The following is a 24,602-nucleotide window of genomic DNA, read 5'->3' as shown; positions in this document are numbered from 1 at the left end:
AGGAGGATCCCAAGGTGAAGGCAGATCCCTGAGGTGAAGGCAGATCCCTGAGGTGAAGGAGGATCCCGAGGTGAAGGCAGATCCCTGAGGTGAAGGTGGATCCCCAGGTGAAGGTGGATCCATGAGGTGAAGGCAGATCCCTGAGGTGAAGGTGGATCCTGAGGTGAAGGCGGATCCCGAGGTGAAGGCAGATCCCTGAGGTGAAGGTGGATCCCCAGGTGAAGGTGGATCCCCAGGTGAAGGTGGATCCCCAAGGTGAAGGCAGATCCCTAGGTGAAGGCAGACCCGGAGGTGAAGGCTGTCTGGGCTCCAGGCGGATGCCTGTGTGATGCTCTGCAGCGTGGGCCTCTCCAGCAGCTGGGCAGGGAGTGCCTGTGCCAGGCCTGTGTCTGCCCCTCACTGTCACCCCATGCCTGGTCTTTCCTGGACACTCCTTGAGCTGAGGCACACTTTGTCATCTGCCTTAGTGCCACCCCCAGCCCCCTTCCATAGGGGCTTGGCTTTTTCTGCTGATGCCCCCACCCCAGGGTGAGGCAGGAACCTGAAATGGTCCCAGAGCCCCAAAGCAACAGGGGAGTTCCTCTGGGGCCACCCTGCCCTCTGTGCCTGCAGTGACTTGCGGGGCGTGGCCTGGTGCGGCCCAGTGGGTCTTCTGCATGCATTTTTACCAAGTGAATGGATTCTGTTCCCCTCTCCTCTGTCCCGGGACCCCTGGCTCAGGGCTCATGGTCTCCCTTTCCTGGAGTCATCACAGCCAAGATGGGATTACAGCCAGCTGGCCACACCCACATACCCACGTGGATGGCCACCATCCCCCAGCCCTCTTCCCCTCTCCTGCCCATGGGCTATCTTCTCTGCCCACTTCCCGTGGGTGCATCCTGGGTCTAGTCAGAGCCTCAGACACCCATGGTGTTGCCTCTATGTCCCCAGTGCAGACCCCACCCTGCCACCAGCAGCTTCTCAGCCCTTCTTTGCCTCTGAGCAGTCATCCCAGCCTCTCTGGCTTCCTCCCTGCCACCCTTGAGCCCGTGCCCTCATCTCTAGCCACTCCAGCCAGCGTGACCTCTCCCCACAGGACCAGTTCATGCTTCTTGTTTCTGATGATTTCCTGCCCCACCTGTCCCAGAGGTGCCCCTCTCTGTCTTTGAGGGGAGCTCACCCTTTCTCCTGGGCTCTGGCGTGTGCTGTGTCTGGCACTGTGGCCCGCAACCCCCCGCCTTCTCAGGGGTTCAGCTGTGTCAGACCCCCATCCTCAGCTTTGCCTTCTGCCATCAGCCATGCCCACAGGCTCTGGCCACCCTTGGGGCCAACTGGCTCCCTCTCAGGTCGGCTGACAGAACAACTTCTTGAAGATAGTTTCTTTTCTTTTCTTTGTTTTGAGGTGGAGCCTCATGCTGTAGCCCAGGCTGGAGTGCAGTGGGGCAATCTCTACTCACTGCAACCTCTGCTTCCCGGGTTCAAGTGATTCTCCTGCCTCAGCCTCCCAAGTAGCTGGGATTATAGGTGCCTGCCACCAGGCCAAGCTAATTTTTGTATTTTTAGTAGAGACAGGGTTTCACCATGTTACAAGCCAGGGTGGTCACTAACTCCCGACCTCAAGTGATCTGCCCACCTCGGCCTCCCAAAGTGCTGGGATTACAGGCATGAGCCACTGCAACTGGCCAATAGTTATATCTTTAAAAATTGTGTCATGTGGTAGCAAAAATATACAACAAAGAATACAGAATATTACAACCAACGGCCACATGCCCACATCAGCTTTCAAAATAAGGCATTTCCAACCTGCTTCACAAGGGTATCACTGGCAGAGGGCTCACTGCCACCCGGCATCTCGGCCGACCCACATCACCCTGGGGAGGAAGACAGACAGATGGGGCCTGGCGGGAGGGATGTCCTTCCACGTCACCATGGCAGGCACATCCAGTGGCCTTGGTTGCGTCCAGGCCCTTAGACCCCCTCCACGCCCAGCACCGTGAATTCGGTGCTGATCGCTCCTGGAGTGTCATCGTCCGCCCTGAGTCTGTGGAGTGCTGCTTGTGTGTTTGAAACTTCGAGGGGGCCGCAGCCGACACTGCATTCATCTGCATCTTGGATGCTGGGCATTTGGGCTGTCTCCATTCTTTTTGTAATGATAAGTCATTCTGCATTTGGGTGTGTTTCTCCCTGTGAATATGTATAGCATCTCTACTTGCAGAGTTGCTGGGGCACATGGTCTGCAGCCCCTCCAGATGTTATCATGTTATTTTCAAAGTGGTGGCACCTGTTCACTCCCAAGGTGAGCTGTAAAAGCTCCTGTGGCCTCCTTCTGACAGCGCTTGGTGTGCCCCACTTTTAAATGTTGCCATCTGGTGGATACAGTTTGAAAATATGGTTTCCGAATTACTATCGTGGTTGAGTATCTTTTCATGTAAATTGCCAGTTCATATCTTTTTGCCCATTTTCTTTTGTGGTTTTTGTAAATTTTTATTTTTATCTGTCCTCTGTATTCTGCGTACAAATCCTTCGTTGAATTGTATGTGTTGCAGATACCTTCTCCAGGTGGGTGGGGTTCTCGTCACCGTTTTAGTGATATCTTCTGATACCCAAACTTTCCTTTTGGTGTTTTCCGTGGGTTAAGAAATCTTTCCGGCTGGGCGCCGTGGCTCACACCTGTAATCCCAGCACTTTGGGAGGCCGAAGTGGGTGGATCACTTGAGGCCAGGAGCTTGAGACTAACCTGGCCAATGTGGCGAAACCCTATCTTTGCTGAAAATACAAAAAATAATAATAAAAATAGGTGTGATGGCACATGCCTGTAATCCCAGTTACTTGGGTGGCTGAGGCACAAGAAACTCTTTTTTTTTTTTTATTATACTTTAAGTTCTAGGGTACATGTGCACAACGTGTAGGTTTGTTACATAGGTATACATGTACCATGTTGATTTGCTGCACCCATCAACTCGTCATTTATATTAGGTATTTCTCTTGAATCCTGGTGGCAGAGGTTGCAGCTAGCCAAACTGCACCACCGCACTCCAGCCTGGGCGACAGAGTGAGACTCTGTCTCCAAAAAAAATAAAAAAATAAAAAGATTCCTTCCCTAGGGGTAGTATGAAGATATAACTCTTCTTTATTTTCTTCCAAAACATTTTTTGTTAACATAGAGGTCTTTAATCCACATGGAATTTGTTTGACATATAAAGGGATCTAATGGTATATTTTCCATATTGCCAACCAGTGTTCCTTCCATCGCTGGTTCGGTCATCCGTCCTCTCCCCCTTGCTCTGTAAAGCCACCTTTCCCAGATGTCAAAAGGGCTGTGCTTCTGCAAGTCTGTTCCTGGGGTCCCTTCTGTTGCACTCGTGGTGGCCTCTTCCTGTCCCAGTACAGCCCGACTTCATGCCAGGGCTTTCTACCAAGGCTCAAGATCACAGGGCGTGTTGCCCTCTGCCCTCTGGTCTTTTGTTTTTTTCTTCTTCAGACTTGTTATGGATATTCTTAACATCTTACTCTACCATATACATTTTTAGAAGCAACTTGTCATGATTCACAAAAGAACTTGAGTTTTCATATGAAATGACATTGAGTTTTCGAATCAATTTGGGTAAAATTAAATGTTTTCAAGATATTGAGATTTATTTTCCACAAATAAGTTATAGTTCTCCATTTATTTAGATTTTCTGCAACGTTTTTAGTAAAGTTCTACAATTTTCTTTATAATAAGTTAGTGACGGCTGGGTGTGGTGGCTCATGCCTGTAATCCCAGCATTTTGGGAGGCCGAGGCGGGCAGATCACGAGGTCAGGAGTTCGAGACGAGCCTGGCCAACATAGTGAAACCCCATCTCTACTAAAAATGCAAAAAATTAGCCGGACGTGGTGGTGGGCGCCTGTATTCCCAACTACTCAGGAGGCTGAGGCAGGAGAATCACTTGAATGCAGGAGGTGGAGGTTGCAGTGAGTCGAGATCGCACCATTGCACTACAACCCCAGGCGACAGTGTGAGACTCCATCTCAAAAAAAAAAAAAAAAAAGGTTAGTGACATTTATTCCTGGGTACTCTATAGTTTGGGTTATTATTTTATTTATTTATTTATTTTTTAGAGAGAAGATCTTGCTCTGTTGCCCAGCCTGGAGTGCAGTGGTGTGATCATAGCTCACCGCAGCTTTGAACTCCTGAGCTCAAGTGATCCTCCTGCCTCAGCCTCCCAAGGAGCTGGTACTACAGATGTTGCCACTACTCCTGGCTAATAAAAAAAAAAAATTTGTTTTGTTTTAGAAATGGGTCTTGCTATGTTGCTCAGGCTGGTCTTGAATTCCTGGGCTCAAGCGATCCTTCTACCTCAGCCTCCATGGTAGCTGGGACTAGAGGTGTGAGCCACTGTGCCAGGTTGGGTTATTATTTTAAAGGATACCTTAAAATATGTTTTAATTATTTATCAGGTATCTAAGAATGTTCTTGATTTCTACAACCTTATTGAACCTTCCTAATTCAAATAATTTTTCTGTGGATTCTCTTGATTTATAGGTAGATGGGCAAATGGTCTGCAAATAATGACAGTTTGGTTTCTTTCTTTCAAATTCATATTATGTCGTTTTTTATTTTCCTGTCTTACTGGTTTGGCTAGAAGCTGTCCTACAATGATAAATAGAAGTAGAGATAGCAAGCATCCTGGACTTGTTTCTGAATTTAAAGGAAATGTTTCTATCATTTTACCATGAAGTGTGATGTTTGGGTAGATTTTTAGTAGATAGCTATTATGAGGTTAAAAAAGTTTTCTTTTATTCTAATGTTGCTTAGAATTTTATCACAAATGAGTCTTGAAAATTATGGAATTTTTTTAGTATCTATTGAGGGCCTCATATTTTTTCTTCTTTAATGTGAAAATTATAATAATAGCTATCCTAATGTCAAGCTATACTGGTATTCCTGGAATATGCTTACCTACATTGCCCTTTTTATTTGTTACTGTTATTTTCTTGCTAATTTTTCAGACTTTCGTACCTATATTCATCAGTGAAACTGGTCTATAATCTTTCTCAAATTTTTCTTGTTTACTTTGATGCTGAAATTCTATTAGCATCAATGAATGAGCTAGGAGTACAGTTGGTGCTCCATATCCGTGGGTTCTGCATCTGTGAATTCAACCAGATCAAAATTTTTGGAAAAAAAGAATGGTTCCTCTATACTGAACATGTACAAATATTTTTTCCCTTGTCACTATTACCTGGACAATACAGTATAGCAACAATTTATTAATACATAGCATTCACATTGTATTAGGTATTATAACTAATCTTGAGATGATTTAAAATATATGGAAGGGGCTGGGTGTGGTGGCTCACGCCTGTAATCCCAGCACTTTGGGAGGCCAGCGTGGGCAGATCACCTGAGGTCGGGAGTTCAAGACCAGCCTGACCAACATGGAGAAACCCCATATCTACTAAAAATACAAAATTAGTTGGGCATGGTGGTGCATGCTTAGTGGCGCATACTAGGGAGGCTGAGGCAGGAGAATCGCTTGAACCTGGGAGGCGGAGGTTGTGGTGAGCCGAGATCGCACCATTGCACTCCAGCCTAAGCAACAAGAGTGAAACTCTCTCTCTCTCTCTCTCTCTATATATATATATATACACACATATATATATATATACACATATATATACACATATATATACACATATATGTGTATGTATGTGTCTATATATGTATGAGGATGTGTAGGTCAAATGCAAATACTACACTAGCTCATATGAGGGACTTGAGCATCTGTGGATTTTGGTATCTGTGGGGGGTCCTGGAACCAATCTCCTACTGATACTGAGGGACGACTTTATATTCTTTGGGTGTTTCCCTCTCTTTCCTGCATTCTCATAAAGAGTTTGTATAGGACTGGTATTATCTTTTAAACAAATGTATGGTAGAACTCACCTATAAGAAGTGTCTGAATCTGCTGCCTTTTTTTGTGGGTAGATTTTTAAACTATCGGATCAATTTCTTTAATAATTGTAGGAAAATTCATGTTTCTATTGCTTACTTTTTCTCATAGTCATGCATCACATTTTCCTGGTTCTTGGCAGGTCTAGTAATTTTTGATTGGATGCTAGACATGATTTTTAGACTTTAGAGTGTTTGATTTCTTATATTTCTTGCTTTAGAGCATGTTTGGCTTTGTCTTTGCAGGCACTTAACCTACTTGAAGACCAGTTTGATCAGTCAAGGCCTGTTCTTAAGCTTTTCTAGAGTTGGTCTAGAGTGGACCACCTGCAGGAATAGTTTAGTCCCCCACCTAGGGCATGCCTTCTCCAAAGTCTCCACGGAATATCTGGAGTGGAGGCTCAAGAGGACTCCCTGTTCTGGCTGATAGGATCACAGATGTTGCCTTACCTTGTGTGAGTTTTGAGAATTGTTCAGCTTACAACGGCCCAGTCTTTTTGGGTCTGGATTATCTGGGCATGGACTAGGACTCTGAAAAGACTTAAGGGTACCCCTGTGCAAATTTCTGGGCTTCTACTGAGCAGCAACTTTCTTCCAGAACTCTGACTCACAACCTCCAGCTGCCTCCGCCCACCCAAACTCTGACCACCATCTTCTCAACCTGTCAAAGCTGCCAAGGTGCTTGGGTCCTACCTCGCTGTGCCTGCCTCCAGGCAGATTTGGAGTGGTCATAGGGCTCACCTAGTATGTGCCCCTTCTCTCAGGGATCACAGTCCTGCACTGCCTATTGTCTAATGTCTGAACACAGTAATTTTCGTATATTTTGTCTTCTTTGCTAGTTATTGTTTACAGTGAGAGGTTAAGCCTGGTCCCTGGGACTCCATCACGGCTGGACATGAAAACTCCATGTTTTGCTAGTAGTGTTTTCATTTCCATTTAGTAAGTATTTTTATGTTTTCATCATGATTTTTCCTTTGGTTTGTTATTTAGAAGTCTATTTTTAAAATTTCTAAACATGTGGGTTTTTAATTATTTTTAAATTAATTTTTAGTCTAATTGTGTTCAAATTACATGATTCATTTGATACAGGTCTTTGAAAGCGACTGGGAGTCGCTTTATGGTCTAGTACATGGTAAAATATTGTAAATGTTCCATATGTGTTGGAAAAGAATGTTGCTCTAATTTTCTGCAAGAGGCACATATGTGCATTCATTCATGATTATTGTGTTATGCTATGCTCTTATTAGTTATATATCTGCTTGATCTACCAATTAGTGAGAAGTGTGTTAAAATCCCTGTCATGATAAATTAATCCATTCCTCCATATTACATGACTCTTAACTTTGGTTTTATATTTTCATCCTTTTTTTCTTTCTGGGATAATTTTGGGTAATTTTTTTCTGACATATTTTCCAGTTCATTAATTCTGTGTTGAGCTCCATTTAATTTGCTGATTAGCATGTCTGCTAAGTTTTCAGTTTTAAATAATTACATTTCACTTCTAAAAGTTCTGCATGGTTCTTTCCCATATTTTATCCCATTGTTTTTCACTTCTGCTTATTTATTAGAACATTTAAGCCAACTTATTTTTATAATCTGTATTCGACAATTTTAATATCTGAAATCACTGAGGATCTAATCCCTCTCTTCCGTCTCTCTTTCTTCTCCTTCTCCCTCCCCTCTCCCTCCCCCTCCCCTCTCCCTCCCCCTCCCCTCCCCTCCCCCTCCCCCTCCCCTCCCCTCCCCTTCCCCTCCCCTCCCCTCCCCCTCCCCTCCCCTCCCCCTCCCCTCCCCTCCCCCTCCCCTCCCCTCCCCCTCCCCTCCCCTCCCCCCTCCCCTCCCCTCCCCCCTCCCCCTCCCCCCTCTCCCTCCCCCTCCCCTCCCCTCCCCCTCCCCTCCCCTCCCCCTCCCCTCCCCTCCCCCTCCCCTCCCCTCCCCCCTCCCCTCCCCTCCCCCCTCCCCCTCCCCCCTCTCCCTCCCCCTCCCCTCCCCTCCCCCTCCCCTCCCCTCCCCCTCCCCTCCCCTCCCCCTCCCCTCCCCTCCCCCCTCCCCTCCCCTCCCCCCTCCCCCTCCCCCCTCTCCCTCCCCCTCCCCTCCCCCTCCCCTCCCCTCCCCCCTCCCCTCCCCTCCCCCCTCCCCCTCCCCCCTCTCCCTCCCCCTCCCCTCCCCTCCCCTCCCCGTCCCCTCCCCGTCCCCTTCTCCCTCCCCTCCTCCCCTCCCCTTCCCCCCTCCCCTTCCCCTCCCCTCCCCCTCCCCTCCCCTCCCCCCTCCCCCTCCCCTCCCCCCCCTCCCCCTCTCCCTCCCCCTCCCCTCCCCTCCCCTCCCCTCCCCATCCCCTCCCCTCCCCTCCCCATCCCCTCCCCCCTCTCCCTCCCCCTCCCCTCCCCTCCCCTCCCCTCCCCATCCCCTCCCCACCCCATCCCCTCCCCACCCCACCCTGTCCCCTCCCCACCCCATCCCCTCCCCTCCCCATCCCCTCCCCTCCCCTTCCCCTCCCCTCTGCTTCTCTTCCCCTCCCCTCCACTTCTCTTCCCTTCCCTTTTTCTCTTCTCTCCTTTTTTTGGTGACTCTTGCTTATGGTGAATTGCTTCTCCAAGTGTTTGGTAATATTTCATTGTGAGCTAACATTTGACTGACATTCATCTGCGGGAATCTTGGGGCCCTGGGAAAGGAAGCCTTCTGGGAGGATTTGTATGTGCTTTGTTAGGTGCTTTGGGTGCTACCTCCTGAGAACTCCTCTGAGCTAACTTCTTGAATTTGGATTTCACTGATCATACAGGTGTTGTAAATTTGAAACCCAAACTTTATGAGAACAGGCCTGTGGCCTTAAATTCTCAGTAACACTTGCTTTTTCATCACCTAGAACTGGGTGTCATTCAGATTAATTCCCCTGTATCCATTTTTTTACCCAGCCTTCCATTTCAGAGAGGTTGTAGCTTTGAAGGATTCAATTTTGTGGTGACTTGGTTCCAATCCTCACTTTATGCATCTTTGAGGTCCTGCCTCCCATTCCCCCCATAGCAGGTGAAACCAAATTCTCTGGTTTCTGATATCACCAAATGCCTATAGCTTTGTTGCCACCTTAATTTCATCTCTTTCTTCCACTTTTTCCTTTCCTTCTGAGGAGTCCTCTAATTTTCTTCTGATGTTTGTTATTTATCCTGAATTTCTAGGTGCTTTATAATGGAGGGTGTCTCACCCACCATACTGTAGAAGTAGAAGCCTCCATTCAGCCCTTTTGCTCTCTGTTGGGAAATATTATTTTTATTATTTTTTTTTTTCTGAGATGGAGTCTCGCTCTGTCACCCAGGCTGGAGTGCAGTGGCACGATCTTGGCTCACTGCAACCTCTGCTTCCCAGGTTCAAGCAATTCTCCTGCCTCAGCCTCCCGAGTAGCTGGGATTATAGGTGCACACCACCATGCCCAGCTAATTTTTGTATTTTTAGTAGAGATGGGGTTTCACCATCTTGGCCATGCTGGTCTCGAACTCCTGACCTTGTGATCCACCCACCTCGGCCTTCCAAAGTGCTGGGATTACAGGCATGAGCTACCACACCCGACCCAGGCAGGAAATATTAATTTTAATGAGCAAACTGATTTTTGAATTCACACATACCAGTATTTGTCAACCAAAATGAGGAATTTCTATTTATTTTACCTCAACTGTTTGGTAATGATTTTTAAAATGATTCTTTTTAGGTTAAGTATGAGTATAGTGTAGAACAATCAAGCATTTTACAAAATTTGTTTAGAAAATCAGCAGACTTTGTTCCTCATACCCAATTTTTTCAACTCAGCTGTTTTTAAAATTTAGCTGTATATTACTAATTAATGTGTTTGTTCTGCTAATTCGTGCCTGTTTTAGCAGTTATGTAAATAGAATTATAAAATGTTTACCTTTTTGTGTTTGATTTTTTTCAATGCCCTATTTGTGGTATTCATCCATTTATCATGTCTCCCTCTTGAAATGCCACTAAAATAAAGGTAAAGGTAAACTAAAAAAAGACCTAAATGCTCCCATAAGAATGAAAAAACAGGAGAGAACACTCAGCCGCCACATTTTGGATGCTGAAAAGCAGACCCACGTGGAAACTGATTTAGCAGATTCACAAGAGCGGAACCTTGGTTCCCTCCCAAGGCAAGCCTTTGTGACCTCCTGAAAGTCTTCCCATGCCAACCACAGCTCCCTCGGGGACACTGGGGTCTGAACCAGCCTGGGGATGATGTGGGGCTGCCCTCACCATCCCTGTGCCTTTAAGGCTGTGCATTTCCTCGTCAGTCCGGCTTTAGCTACATTCCGCAGGACCTTTGCCACAGCTTTGACATGTATCTTCATTATCACTCATTTGCAATATTTTCTAATATCCAGTGTGGTGATTTCTTTGACCCATGGGTTTTTTAAAATTGTATTGCTTAGTGTCCAAGCAATTGGGTTGTTTCGTAGGTGATTTTTTTTGAGGGTATTGATGTATAGCATAATTCTATTGTGGTCCGAGAACATCTGCCTTATAACTTGAATTTAAAATGGATATTTGTGGAAGTTTGCTTTATGACCAGCGTATGGCAAATTTTAGCACACATTCTGTATGCACTTTAAAAGAATATGTATGAGGCTGGGCATGGTGACTCACACCTGGAATCCCAGCACTTTGGGGAGCTGAGATGGGAGGATCATTTGAGCCCAGGAGCTCAAGACCAGCCTGGCTAACATAGTGAGACCCCATCCCTACAAAATAAAAAATAAAAAAATTAGCCAGGTATGGTGGCATATGCCCATAGTCCCAGGTCCTCGAGAAGCTGAGGCAGGAGGATTGCTTAAGCCTAGGAGGTAGAGGCTGTAGTGAGCTAAGATCACGCCACTGAACTCCCATCTCGGAGACAGGAGACCCGGTCTCAAAATAAATAAACAAAATAATGTGTACGATATATATTTTCTCCTCCTCAGTGGCTGATAGAACAAGCACAAATTTTCATCCTTTTATTTTCAACCTCTCTGTGTCTTTGTATGTAGAGTCTGTTATGAACAGAATATAATTTATAAAAATCTGGTCAGACAATTTTTAATGTTTTACTTGGTGTATTTAGTTCATACTGAGTTGACCTTTTATCTGCAATCTTAACTCTTTCTTTTCCACTTGACATTATCTTTTCATATTCTGTTTTTCTCCTTCGTTGCCTTCTATTGGATTCATAAAAGAAATTTTAATTTTTTGGGTATTTTTCTATTAACTTGTTAGTTATACATCAGTTTTCTACTTTCTAAATGATTACCCTAGCAATGACAACATGTATCCTTGACAATTGAACATAAATGATTACTGTTACCTCTTTCATGATCATGTTGAAACCTTGCAATCTTGTCTTTTGGTTTCTATCATTTCTGTTCAGGAGTCAGTTGTCAATCTTATTTTTGCTCCTTTAAAGGTTACATGCCTTTTTTTTTTTTTTCTGGCTGACTTTAAGCTTTCTCTCTTCATCCTTGGTCCTAGCAGTGTTGCAGTGCTGTGCCTTGTGTGGCTTTCTTGTTTGTCTTGCTTTGCATTTGTAGAGCTTCTTGAAACTGTGGGTCGATGTGCTTCAGCAGCTTTGGACAATCCGTGGTCATCAGTTTTGTAAATATTGCTTCTCCCCTGTCTCGGTCCATTCCAGCTGCTATAACAAAAATATCACAAACCGGGTGGCTTATGAATAACAGAATTTATTTTTCACGGTTCTGGAGGCTGGGAAGCTCAAGAGCAAGGCACGTTGGCTGAGGATCTGCTTTCTGGCTCCTAGACAACTTCTTGCCCTGTTCTCACGTGGTGGAGGGGCTGAGGGGTGTCTCTGGCATTTCTTTCTTAAGGGCACTGATCCCATTTGTGAAGTCCCACCCTCACGACCTAATCACCTCTAAAGGCCCCACTTCCTAAAGTCATCACTTTGGGGGTTAGGATTTCAACATAGGAATTTGGATGGGAACAGGGGACACAAACATTCAGACCATAGCACCCCCATTCCATTTCTTCTCCTTCTAGATTCCAGTTACAGGTATGTTTGACCATTTCACTGTGTCCTGTACTTTTCTGGCTCTCATGTCTATATTTTCTATTCTTTTTATCTGTTTTAAATTTTCTATATTTCTATTACCTGTCCTCTAGTTTACTAACACTGTCTTCAACTGTGTCTATCTCTTGAGTTCCTAATTTTAGGTATTTTGTTTTCCAGATCTAGCATTTCCATTTGATTTTTTTTTTATAGTTTCCAGTCCTCTGGCAAAATTCTCCATTTTCCATTTAAATTCTCTGACCTTTTTGCTCTTATTATGAATATATTAGTCAGGTTGTTCTGAAGTCCTTGTTTAATAACTCCTAGATCTGGATCATGTGTAGATATGTGTCTTTTTTTTTTCTCATGTGTTTATATTTTATTTTTCCTCTTTGTTTTTAATCAGAGTCCTTTCTTATTTTACACCTTCTAAGTTTTGACTGGATGTCACACATTGCCTATTAAAAGAATGTAGAGTACAGAGATTATCCTGGGTTTGAAAAAATTAAAATTAAAATTAAAGAGTGTAGAGGCTCCAGATGGCTTCCATTTTCTCTCCCAGGCAGCCAGACTGAAGTCCAAATTAAGCCAAGTGAGGGCAGGTTGTAGTTTTCATAAGGCTCGTCCGAGCTATGGCTCTGCCCTGCTCTTAGGTTTCGTACCTTGCTGGGCTTTCAGCCACAGCCTGCTGTGATCACTGGGTATTCTCCTCCCGGAGGACCCTGAACTCAAATCTTTGTTCCTTCCCACCTGAGACTGTGCAAGACTCCTCTTTGGTTTTCAGCTTGGGTTTTTAAAATCTCACCTCTCATATCCTCAGAATTTGGCAAATGTCTTAAGGGAAGGACTGGACATTTGTTCATCTTAGTTCTTCACCTCTGTCTTCTGGAATCTTGGCCTCTCAAGTTTCTTTTTGCCCAAAAGCTCTGCAGCTTCCTCCGTCCCTCAGCAACAGCTCTCTGTCTGGGAAGACTCCAGATTCCCAGTCTCTTGCCCCGTGCACAGAATGCAAATACATCCCGGAGGCTGTGCTGCGGAGGCCAGCTCCCGTCTTGGCAGCCCCTCCTCTGGAATGTTGGCTTGCGGCTGCACACTGATTTTCCTTCACACACAGTGCAGTGTGGCATCGGGCCTCTTGAGTAGTGCATTGGTCGGCTGCTGGCCACTGCACCCACCAAGCCGCCTTCGCCTTCCGTGCTTCGTGGTGTGCATATTCCACGCCCCAGAGCCAAGAACAGAGGCTTCTCTGTGTCCTTGTAATGCTTTTACATTTTAAAGATCAAGTTCTATAATAGCTTTATTTTTTCAATACGGGAGAACCAGTTGTCCCATACTGATCTTACCTCATTCCTTAAATTGCTGCCTTTTTCTTTAGTGTGTGTGTGTGACTGCTTTGGACATGCTTAGTCTGTTCATGTGCCATTTCTAGACTTTGGGAATTGTTGTAGCTCTGTAGGATATATGATAGCTGGTAGGGGATGTTTCCCCTCTGTTCTCATTTTTCAAAGTTCTCTTATCCTGACAAATTCCATTGAACGTCCTGTTGGAATATTTTGTTTATTGGAATTGCACTGAATTTATATAGCTATATTTGGGGAGAACTGGAAATTTTGCACTGTTGAATGGAATATCTGCTTTCATCAATATTTTCTTAATTTCTAAGTATTTCTGATTTTAGTACTTGGGATTACTGAGTCAAAGAATATAGACCTTCTTAAAGGCCCAGGGCGTGCTGCAGAATTGCTCCCTAGAAACCTTGCGGGATTTGTGCTCTAGCCAGGGACTCGTGAGCTCGCCTGTTCCTCTCTCCATCCCGGCTGGAACGTCCTAAGACTTTTTCCAGTTTTAAACGTGCAGGGATTTTCAACACAAGGAAACACAGATTCTCAGAGGTCATCCCTCCGTCCACGCTGGCGGCCACTCCTGGCCGTGAGGAGGAGATAGTGGCGGAAGCACTCTGGAGTGTAGACGTGGCTGCACCTTGTGGCTCTAAGGGGCTGTGGTGTAGGCGGCATGAGTCCAGCCACATCAGGAACTTGTCCCCACTTAGCCATAGGGTGGCCTGGCACATCCCCCTCCCCTGTAGCCTCTGGAAGAGCTGTTTGCCTGAGGGACAGCCCTGCCCCACATCCAGCCTGTTCTGCGGAGGAGTTCTGGGGAGCCTGGGAGTGGCCTCGGCAGGGTCCAGGAATTCAGCATCTGCCCTGGTCCCAGGCTCACTGTGCCTCCTTTCCTTCTGCAGACAGACCTCTCCTGCTCTTGATCCTGGAGCTTCCAGGGGCAGCCCAGAGGGGCTTGTCCCTTCTTCACAGCTATGAGGCTGGGGCACTGTAGGATGGGGGCTTTTTGCCAGATTCTCCCAAGGGTGGCACTTACGGATGGGGACGACCAAGCAGAAGGTTGCCTCTTCATGGAATGTCAGTGTGGAAGAGTTTCAAGGAGGCCTCTTAGCCTTCGCTCTACGTGGATGCCTCTGGCGATGTGGGACTCACCACTGAGTGGGCACCTTAGAGCATTTAGACAGCAATTGGCGAAAACCTCTCATGTCAGGCTGCATGAATTCTGTTTCATGGAGCTCTGGCCATTCCTGTAACCAACAGCTCTGTCCCGAGGCTGTCCCTGTCCCTGTGCCCAGGAGCCCCATTGTTCAGGCCGCAAGTCCCATGGGGAAGCAGTGGCATCTGGCTGGTCAGCCCGGAAAGACCTTTCACAGTGGCTGCTTCGTCACTGTTTTGCGGGGAGTTTTCATCAGCCTTCTTCAGAGTCCCATCACCCAAGAGGCCAAATCATTTTGGGGTTCCTGACCACCACCCTGTCATTTTGCAGACGGTAAACTGGGGCCCAGGAAAGCTAAGTCACACAGGTGGGGTAAAGGCAAGGCCGAGGCTGGTCCCCCAGCCCTGGCTTGTACCGAATTCCCCATGACTCGTTGGCTGCTCCTCCTCAGCGGGGCTCAGGAACGTTCCTCTCCACCTTCTGCGTGAATTACCAGCAGGAAATTGGGCCGAAAACGTTGACTTTTGTCCCATTGCTTAGGGCCATCTGTGCTGTTCTTTTCATTTCTGAGTAAAGTTCTCTTTCTTGCTAATTCAGAGACCACGCTACTGCTGATGTGGCTACCAGCTGGTGCTTGGTGTGGAGCGTGTGATGGGGCATTCTAGAACACTGTCCCGTTTTAAAGCGTCCTTGACATGTCGATCTGGAGCCAGCACTGGCTCTTGGGGCCTGTGCGGACCTGGCACGGACCCCACCAGGGCCTGCATTCGCAGGGGAAGACCCTTCTTGGGGGATTTGCCGCGGGTGTGAAGGCCACCTTCACGTTCACACCCAGGTCGCTGTGTTTCTGTTTCTTTCATTGGGTTTCAGCTTCCTCAGGCTTGCGAAGCCGGGTTCCACTGGTCCCGCTGGGCTCCTGCTTTCTAGAATTATCTGTGCTGCCTCCTCTCCTTGTGGAGGAGAGACACCCCATGCAAGTGTCACGCTGGGGGCTTTGGAGGGGAGTGGAGAAGACCTGTGGCTTCTGCTGCAGCTGGAGTGCCTGTCCTGCCTCCTCGGATATTGTTTCTAATTCATGTTTCCCTTTTTTCCAAGGTGTTCCCCCCACACTGGGGCTCCCACTACTGCAAGGAGTGACCCACGAAGGCCACAGAGATGGCCGGGGCTTCGGTGAAGGTGGCGGTGCGGGTCCGCCCCTTCAATTCCCGGGAAATGAGCCGTGACTCCAAGTGCATCATTCAGATGTCTGGAAGCACCACCAGTGAGTATCGGCCTGCACAACATCGGGGTCGGCCACGGGTTGCTGGGGGCCATGGTCCTGTGCCTATGGGCCAGGCTCAGCAGTCAACCTGGCCCTGGCCCCAAGAGCACCTCCTTGTCTATGTGGCGTGTGGGTGTCCTGGGGCTGCTGTAACAAACTGCCACCAATGGTGGTGGGCTTATAAGAATAGAGATTTATGCTCACAGCTGTGGAGGCCAGAAGTCCAAAGTCAAGGTGCCAGCAGGGCCTCACTCTCTCTGGGCTCCTAGGGAGGACCTTTCCTGCCTTCTCCGGGGTCTGGTGGTTGCCAGCCACCTTGGCCTGCAGCAGCGTTGCTCTAGTCTCTGCCTCCGTCGTCACGTGGCCTTCTCCTCTGTGTGTCTGTGTCTCTGCTTTCATGTGGCTTTTTTATAAGGACACCCATCACTGGGTTTGGCTTTCTTATAAGGACACCCATATGTTTCCCCACATATCCAAACCATATCAGTATCTTGGAGCAAGAACCAATTGTCATCTCTCAGTTCTGTGGCTGGCTGGGCTCAGTGGGGCGGTTTGTGCTGGGGCCTCTGGTGCAGCTGCAACTGCTGCTGCCATCACAGGATCAAGTGGTGTCAGCTGCACTGAGTGGTGACATGAACAGCCACCTGTCTTCAGGATGTGGACAGTGACAACCTTCCCATTCACAGGTGCTGTGCACCCATCCAACATGCCCTTATCTATCATCTACCAGGTGGGGAGGGGGGCGTCCCGAGGGGAGGGCACTCAGGTCCCATGGAAGCTTCCTCCCTAGGTTTAGTCTCCGAGGCCTGCTTAAGGGCTGGAGATTCAGGTGTCACTGGGGGTGTTCTGGGCTCTGTCGGGTCCTGAGGAAGTGAGGGCTCTGCTCGGGCCCTCTGTCTGGCCCAGGGGTGATCCTTCCAGAAGCCCGTGGAGCTCTGGCTAATCATGGTGCAGTGGGCAGGCTGGGGTGACCCTGCTAAACTCCAGGGTATGGAGGCTGCGGAGGCGGTGGGGCCCCAGTGCACTTCGGGGTTGCATCCTGACTGTTCTTCATGGTGAATTGTTTTGTCTGTTTGGTTCCTGGAAGCAGACCCAGAGATGAGGATTTGAGCACCAAGAGTTTATTTGGGAGGTGGTCCCAGGATGCAGTGTGGGAGACTGGGGAAGTTTGAGGGGAAGCCGACAAAGGTGCATTCGTAAGTGGGTGACCTCCGTGGCCGGGGCCCTGGCCTTGCTGGGGCCCGTGGACGAACACAACGCACCTCCCGGTTGTCCTGCCCAGGAAGGCCAGTGCTTTTCCAATAACGTTCGCTGCATTAGCTGACTGCAGCCATGGCCTTTTGTGGTCAGAGAAAGTGCTGAGGTGGCAGGACCCTTGCCTTTAAAGGGAAGCCTCAGGCTGTGCAGAGCTGTGAGTCTGGAAATGTGACCTCAGGTGGGAAATGTGACCTCAGGTGCGAACCATGGCTCTGGGTGTGAACTTTGACTCCAGGTGGGAACCATGACCTCTGGTGAGCACTATGGCCCTGGGTGGGCAGAGGATGACTGTGCCATGCCCCAGCGGGCTTTGCTGTGTCATTGTAAGGTGACCCAGGACATCAGGGAGGGCCTTGTGAATCCCCTTCCATCCCCCACTGGGTGCCAGCAGCACAATTGCCACCTCAGTCTTTCATGTGGGGTCATGGGGAACTCCATGGTTGGGACAGTGACAAGAACCAGACCCGTTGAGCAGCTAAGGACCACCAGAAGCAGAGTGGATGGAAGAACAAAGCCTCAGAGATGGGACCCTCCTGCCCCTGAACCTTGAGAATGGCCCAGCCTCAGGCCAGACCCTAAATGACAGGGTTAGGCAGGTGGGCTGGTTGGAATGGGTGTCCCGGAAGTGATGGCTGGGGTGGGCAAGTGGCCCCCTTGAAGCCTCTGACCTGCCCCCTGGCCCAGCCTCGGGGGCACTGGGTGGGCGGCCTCCCCATTTTGCATTTCCCCTCATAGGATCCAGAAACGGGAGGGTGCAGCCTGGAGGTGAGCCAGCATTGCCAAGACCTCGACACTGGCAGTGCTGCCCACTTGGTGAAAGGTCATCTGGCTGAGGCTGCGCCGGCCCAGACCCCAGAGAGCTGCTGGTTCAGAGACAGCAGTGCAGGCCTGGACCCGAGACCTCACTCCCCAGTGGTTTTTGCCTGCTTCACTCCACCCTGGAGAACAAAAGCTGAACCAAAGCTTTACCCCAGGGCTTAGGAGCCAGAAGCCAGAGCCATATCTGTGGGCAGCCACGTTTCCTTTAGCCAGCGGGGTTGAAACCTGAAGCGAGACACCCTGCTTCAAATGCTTGGATCCCGTCCGGCCCTGGAGACACTGGAGTTCTGGGATTTCGCCTACGTGCCAGCAGGCTCTGCTCCCCACTAAGCTCTGAGCAGAAGTCCAGGCAAGCCCAGGAGGTCAGGAGGGGAACGCAGGAGCCCCTACACTTTTTTTGGGCAACTGGTAGGTCCTGAAGGAACCTCCCCTTCTCAAATATGAACATATGCAAGACATCAACCTCTTCCGAGATGCCGATCTTCCGGGGATCACCAAACTGAATCAAATGTCTGCAGGGTTGCAGCAAAGTTCTGAAACCAAGGAGGAGGAAAGGGCCGTGGACTCACAGTGGGGGTGGAGAGCCTGCCAGGGCATTTCCTCCAGGACACCTGGAATGTTTCAGACGTCGTCACTTTCATCCTCGGGAAACTGAAGAGCCACAGAGCCAAGACAACACATGAGATCAGTGTCCTGCCCATTGTAGCCAAAGACGCACGAAGAAAGCCAGGGCCCCACGTTGCCCACATGCAAAAGGCAGGCTGTGAGGGTGGCAGGGACAGGCACCCAGGCCACTTGCTGGAGACCGCCTGGTGATGGATATCAGACATGTGATGCCGACCTCACCAGGCTGCTTGCGTGAAATGCAATGAAGATTATCCAGCAAGTGTTCAAAGGTGTGCATTTGAAACGTTCACCCTGGTGCTGTTTTACCAAGCCCGGGGCAACTGCCCAAATGCCCGCCAGCTGGGAGCTGCTGAAGGGACGTTAAGTCTATCCCAGTAGTGGTCTTGAGTGCTCCTGAAAGCTTTGTGTTTACAGCCTTGAGAAAGTGCCACACAATGTTGTGGGGAAGGGGGCAAAGGTCAGCGCAGAGCCCAAGAGTGAGACTGTGTGTGGGTAAAGGGCAGATGGGCACGCACTGCAGGTCCTGTGTGCACTAGATGTGCATGTGCGTGGGAGACAGCAGGATGGGAAGACGGAAAAGAGTGGCAGAAGAATGAACAATCAGGAAAAACCTCTAGGAAAGCTGTTTTCATTTTGGAGAAAGCAAACCAGTGGTGGTTTTGGAAGAAAGTGCTAGAAGCTATGTCAGAAATCTGAGTGAAGGGCTGACGGAGCTCAGGAGAGAAGGACGCCCCCCAGGCCTGGCGCAGGGAAGCCTGCCGGAGGAAGGGGGTCACGGGCTTTTCTCCTGGAGGTTGAGGGGCCAGGGTGTTCCAGAGGGCTGACCTGCCCCAGAACAAGCCCCAGGAGGACACCTGCAGACAGGGCATGAGAGGGTGCGGGTGGATGCCCACCTGCCAGAAGCACTCACAGGAGCCACTGTCCCTGGTGACTTCTCAGGGGCAGCTCAGATCAATAGAACTGGGAATGGCTGCCCTGGCTGGTGTGCCAGGCCCCTCGGAAGATGGCGGGGGCTGTGCCAGGCCCCTCAGAGGATGTCGTGGGGAAGTGACCTGGCCAGCCTGCCCTGCCTGCCCGGTGAAGCTGCTGACTGTCCCTGGAGTCTCAAAACATGAGGAGAGGCCCCACTCTCTAAAGTGTGCCTTGTAGCTCCGCTGTGACGCAGAAATTGGAAGCATTTGAAAGTAAATTTAACTGTTATCCTGTAATCATCACCTGCGTAAATAATCCTCTTCATCTGAACACACCAAACCTAGCAGTTTTGTGAGCCGGCCGAGCTGTCCGTTAGGTGCACTTCGGTCCGGCCTGGCCGAGCTAGTGTAGGTTGGCCTGGGAGCAGAAGTTGAGTGTGAGTGCTTCCGTCCTCCTCCTCTCTCCTCACATTCTCTGCCCTGAGGACCAGAGGACGTGAGGGCCCTGAGCCTGCCCAGCCGTTCTGCAGATGCTGGAGGCTGGCTGGGGACGCGGACCCTCAGCCATGTGCGGCCCCTGAAGTGAGTTTCTGGAGTGAGGGGCCTGGCTGTGCTCATGACTTACTCGCTGTGTGACACTGGCTAGAGGGCATCCCTTTGGGCCTCAGTTTCCCCACCTGTGCAGTAGCGAGTGGTGGTGCTGGGTATTCCCTGAGATCCCCAATCATTTCTGCACTCTTCTGGCCATGCAGAGGAGGCCCAGGGTTGGGGTGGCCTCTCATCTCTGCCCTCGCCCACATATGGGGACCTGGACCCAGGGTGGGCGTGACCCCAGACCCCAGCCTCCGCTGTGGGCTCCCCCAATCCTGAGCAGTCGGGGAGCTGGGCGAGCCCCTCTGCATGGGCAGCAGTGGCACCCGTGTGGTCCCTGGGGCTGCTGTTACAAAGGGCTACATACTGAGTGGCTTTAAATGACAGAAATGTCTCCCCCTGTTCTGGAGGCCAGACTTGGAGGTCCAGGTGCGCTGCAGAGTGGGCATCTTAAACAGCAGATGTTCCCTTCTCAGTGGTCTGGAGGCAGAAGTCCAATCAAGGTGCCCACAGGTCTGGATCGTGGGAGGGCTGTCTTCCCAGCCTGCAGCTGCTGCCTTCCTGCTGCGTCCTTGCCTGGCCCAGGGAGCTTGGGTCCCTTCCCCTTCTTTAAAGCCACTCATCCCACCATGAGGTCCCTGACTTCATGGCTTCGTCTCACCCTCATCACCTCACAAGGCCCCACCTCCAAATGCCATCTGTTTGGGGGTCAGGGCATTGCATATGAATCTGGGGACACGCTCGGCCCACAGCAGGCTCCGTCGGGAAGAGCCAGCTCAGCTCAGCCCTTGCACCTGGTGCTCAAGGCTGCAGGGACGCTGAGACTCTGAGAAAACGGCTGTACTCCATTCCTTTCCTGTCCCCCTTCCTCCAGCTCCCCCCACTCCTCGCCCCAACCCTCCCTGCGCCGTCTCTGTCGTCTCGGCGTCCAGCCCTTTGCAGGCCCATGCAGAGTCCTGGGAAGCGTGCCTGCTACTGGGCACCTCGCCGGCCTTGGAGGGGCCCAGCTCTGGGGGCCTGGCCAGAGCCTGGGGCGGGAGGGAATGGGGGCCCTAAAGGGGCTGGCTGAGGAGCCCAGCCCAGCAGGCCCTGGGAGGACCTGTTTCTTCTTCCTCCCTCCGCAAACCTGCACAAGGAAAAAATTCCAGACCCTGGCAAAAAAAGCCCTTTCTGCAGCAGAATCGGCGGGGGGAGGTCTCTGTGAGAAGCAAGCTGCTGAAGGAGGGGCTGCCTGTCTCCACAGGCCTGGCGGACCTCAGGGCTGGGAGGTGTTGCGGGGACCCTGGCTTCTAGTCTGGCTGTGCGTCGTGTGACCTGGGGAGAGGATCTCCATTCTGTGGAGCTTGGGGCCCATCTGTAGTGACAGAGGATGGTTCCCAGCCACAGCACAGGGTGTGGGAGGGGTGGCAGGGCCAGCGTGGGGTGGAGGTCCCAGTCACAACACAGGGCCTGGCGGGGGTAGGCGCAGCACCGGGGTGGGTTGAGGGTCCCAGACACAATACATGGTCTGGGAGTGGGGTTGTGGGCAGGGTAGGGTGGGGGTCCCAGCCACAATACAGGGCCTGGGAAGGGGGTGGAGAGAGGGCCAGGGTGGGATGGGGGCTCCAGCAACAATACAGGGCCTGGGATGGAGGTGGAGGTGGGGCCAGGGTGGGATGGGGGTCCCAGCCATAACACAGGCCTGGGAGGGGTGGGGGCCGAGGACAAGCAGGCCTGAGGGAGTCTCCCATGGGCCATTTACAGCTGCTAATGAGCCCCACTCCTGCCCACTCACCTGTGCTGCCCTCTGTCCCCTACCTACCTGGCATTCCTTGGGCACCATCTGTACCTTGTCCCAGAGGGCCCCCGCCTCATGGAGCTCATGGCCCATGTGGGGTGTGGCACCAGGGTTCATCCGAGCAAGGTTGGCACCCAGGGCTGGGCAAGGGTGGGACAAGGAGCAAGGGCTAGTGGGGGTGTGGGGATGGGGGCCAGGCCTGTGCGGAGAGCCCGACCTGAGTGCAGCAGGGTGAGGTGAGGGGGTGGATGGGGCAGGAAGGGGTGTGGGGATGGGGGCCAGGCCTGTGCAGGGAGCCCGACCTGAGTGCAGCGGGGTGAGGAGAGAGGGTGGATGGGGCAGGAAGGGGGCCAGGCCTGTGCGGGGAGCCAGGCCCACGTGTGGCGGGGTGAGGGGATGAGGTGGACAGGGTGGGTGTTGCTGGCTTGAACAAGGGGTCCCAGGCCTCTGTGTCAGAGCTGGGAGGCCCAGCCAGGCTGCACTAGGGAAGGCGCTGCAATTGTTTGCACAGCGCTGGTTGATGCGTGCTGGGGTTCTGGAGGCGGCACCACGGGTGCTGTTGCCTGGGTCCCGGCACGTATTGAAGTCAGGGCAGCTTGGCCTCCTCTTTGCCTCTGCTCCTGGACACAGCACGGACGTGGCCCCTCTCACTTCCGAGGACAGGGCTGTGATGGTCAGTCCCCGGCTCCCTCCTGCTGGCTGCCAGAGTGCCTGGGTGTTTCCCGGAAATCCTCAGGCCTGGGATGCGGGCCCAGGTGGGACCTGAAACCGGATCTGCCCTGGTGACAAGGCTGCCAGCGATGCCTGTGCTGTCAGCAAGACGCTTGGCCAGAGAACACGGCCCACGTGCCTGCCCGCAAAACCAAGCCTGGGGCAGCAGCAGAGTGCGGACAGGCAGAGGGGCTCTCGGTGCCCTGAGCTGCCATAAGGAAGCACCACAAACAGAAGTGTGCTGTCTCGTGATTCTGGAGGCCAGAAGTCTGAGATCAAGGCGGTGGCAGAGGTGGCTGCTCCTGAGCCATGAGGGGCACCCGTCCAGGCTCCCAGCTTCTGGGGCTTGCTGGCTGCTTCTGGCATTCCTAACTTGTCATCACCCTGATCTCTGCCCTCATGTTCTCATGGCACCCTCCCTGTGCACATCTGTCTCCAAATCTCCTCTTTTATAAGGACATGGCAGCACTAGATTAGGGGCCGTCTTCATGGAGTAGGACCTCATCTTAACTAATTACATCTGCAGCAACTTTATCTCCAAATGAGGTCCCATTCTGAGATACTGAGGGTAAAGACTTCAAAATAGGGGGGCACAGTTTAACTCATAACTGGGATATTTTGTTCTCCGTGGTCCTGGTGGCAGGTCCCCAGGGTACATGCTGGCATGGAGGGTGCGGGCATCCTGAAGGCTGTGTTGCCGGCCCCCAGCCCACATTGGCTGAGAAAAACCCATCCGGGGCAGACAAAGCCTCATCTCCAGCCTTCATCTCCAAGCAGAGGATGGTGCCATGAGGGCTTTGTTCTTCAGGTTTGCTGGTGGTGGTGACCAGGATTGGCCAGTGTTCCTCCTGGGTGTGAGAACCTGGGAGGGGACTGCCTCAGGCCTCCAGGCCTCTGTCAATACCGATTCTGGGTTCAGACAGTGTTCCAGGGGGCAGCGGGTCCTGTCCTTCTGGCCACTGAGGACATGCAGCCTGCAGGGTCCAGACCTGTCCAGGGCCTGGGAAACGCTGGGGGCAAGGATGGAAGGTGACGGTGGGTGTGCTGGGTCCCTGAGACACTTGCAGGCTGTGTGGGTGGGAGGAGCTTCTGGGACACTCATACTGGGACTGCTCCTGGGAACCCCCTCCGCCAGGCACCGACTGTGGGCGGGGGCATCATCACGTGTTCATAGATTTGTTCTGGGTTTGATGAACAGACATTCTGTGAGCACTGCCTGAAGCCAGCCCAGGGTGCCTGGGATTGGGCTTGAAGTTGGGTGGAGGAGGGAGGGGGAGGAGGGACTGGCAGAAGACAGTCCCATAGAGCTCTGTTTGGAGTAGCAAGCCTAGAACTGCACAGGCATGACACAAACATGATGGACGCCCAGGCTTCCAGTGCTTCTCGGGCACGTGCATGCTGAGCCGGAGTGTAAAGGCCTGGGCAGGGGGCGGGGCAGGGCAGGGGCTGTGAGCCCAGGGTGGACCCCAGAGATGGAGGGGCTGCGGCTTGCAGGTGGGAAGGATCCTCCCTGGGTGGCTGCCTTTGAGGGGAGCCAGTTGCACTTGGCGGGAGAATGACACAGAGCCTTGCAGGCTGGTATGGTGGTGCCCTCGGGCATCCACGGGTGGCAGGTCTCACCATAAAGAGGGGGCAGAGACAGCTCATCTGCCTGGGAGTGGGGTCCTAGGTCCCCTCCAATTTGGGGGCCTGGCTTATCGGGGGCCCGAGGCCTCTTAGGACCACTTCCCCACCTTGGAGAGTAGATGCCAGCTAGTCAGGGTCCCTCCCAGCACAGCGCTAACCACCTGTGTTCCCTCCCACAGCCATCGTTAACCCCAAACAGCCCAAGGAGACACCCAAAAGCTTCAGCTTTGACTACTCCTACTGGTCGCACACGTCGGTAAGCCGGGACCCCGGGTCGGGGGAGGCGGGGGCAGCAGCGTGGAGGCCGTGTGGCCCTCGGGGTCCCTCGACCTCTCTGAGCTGCTCATTCCTCTCTAACTGGGGCGAGGACCCCACCCTCCTCCCCTGGAAGGTCACCCTGAGCGGCCCATGCAGGGTCCCCAGCAAAGGCAGTGATGGAGGCTGCAGGGACTGAGGGGCCTTCAGCTCCCTGTGGGTAGTTTCCAGGGTCAGAACTGTGTGTCCGTCCACTTGCTGGTGACTTTTCCCCAGACGTCCCAAAGTCAGAATGCCCAAAGCTGACCCTGAGCCTGTCTGGAAGCTGTGC

The 24,602-nt window shown here is 51.4% G+C and overlaps 1 protein-coding gene across 24 annotated transcripts in view; it reads left to right on the top strand.

The window, feature by feature from the left end:
• The window catches only part of KIF1A (kinesin family member 1A), a 109,390-nt gene that overhangs the window by 8,072 nt on the left and 76,716 nt on the right, over positions 1–24,602 (top strand). For 23 of the 24 annotated variants that reach the window (XM_055291223.1, XM_055291224.1, XM_055291222.1 and 20 more), the window contains exons 2-3: positions 15,532–15,697; positions 24,196–24,272. In XM_055291223.1, coding sequence (XP_055147198.1) covers positions 15,592–15,697; positions 24,196–24,272 — 183 coding nt within the window. In that variant the 5' untranslated portion in view covers positions 15,532–15,591. Of the gene's footprint in view, positions 1–15,531; positions 15,698–24,195; positions 24,273–24,602 lie in introns of those variants that run through there. The other variant, XM_055291225.2, reaches the window with a different exon arrangement.

This window comes from Symphalangus syndactylus, chromosome 8 (genome assembly GCF_028878055.3).
Source record: "Symphalangus syndactylus isolate Jambi chromosome 8, NHGRI_mSymSyn1-v2.1_pri, whole genome shotgun sequence".
In the NCBI taxonomy this organism is placed as follows: Eukaryota; Metazoa; Chordata; class Mammalia; order Primates; family Hylobatidae; genus Symphalangus; species Symphalangus syndactylus.
This window is presented reverse-complemented; position numbering and strand designations above follow the sequence as displayed.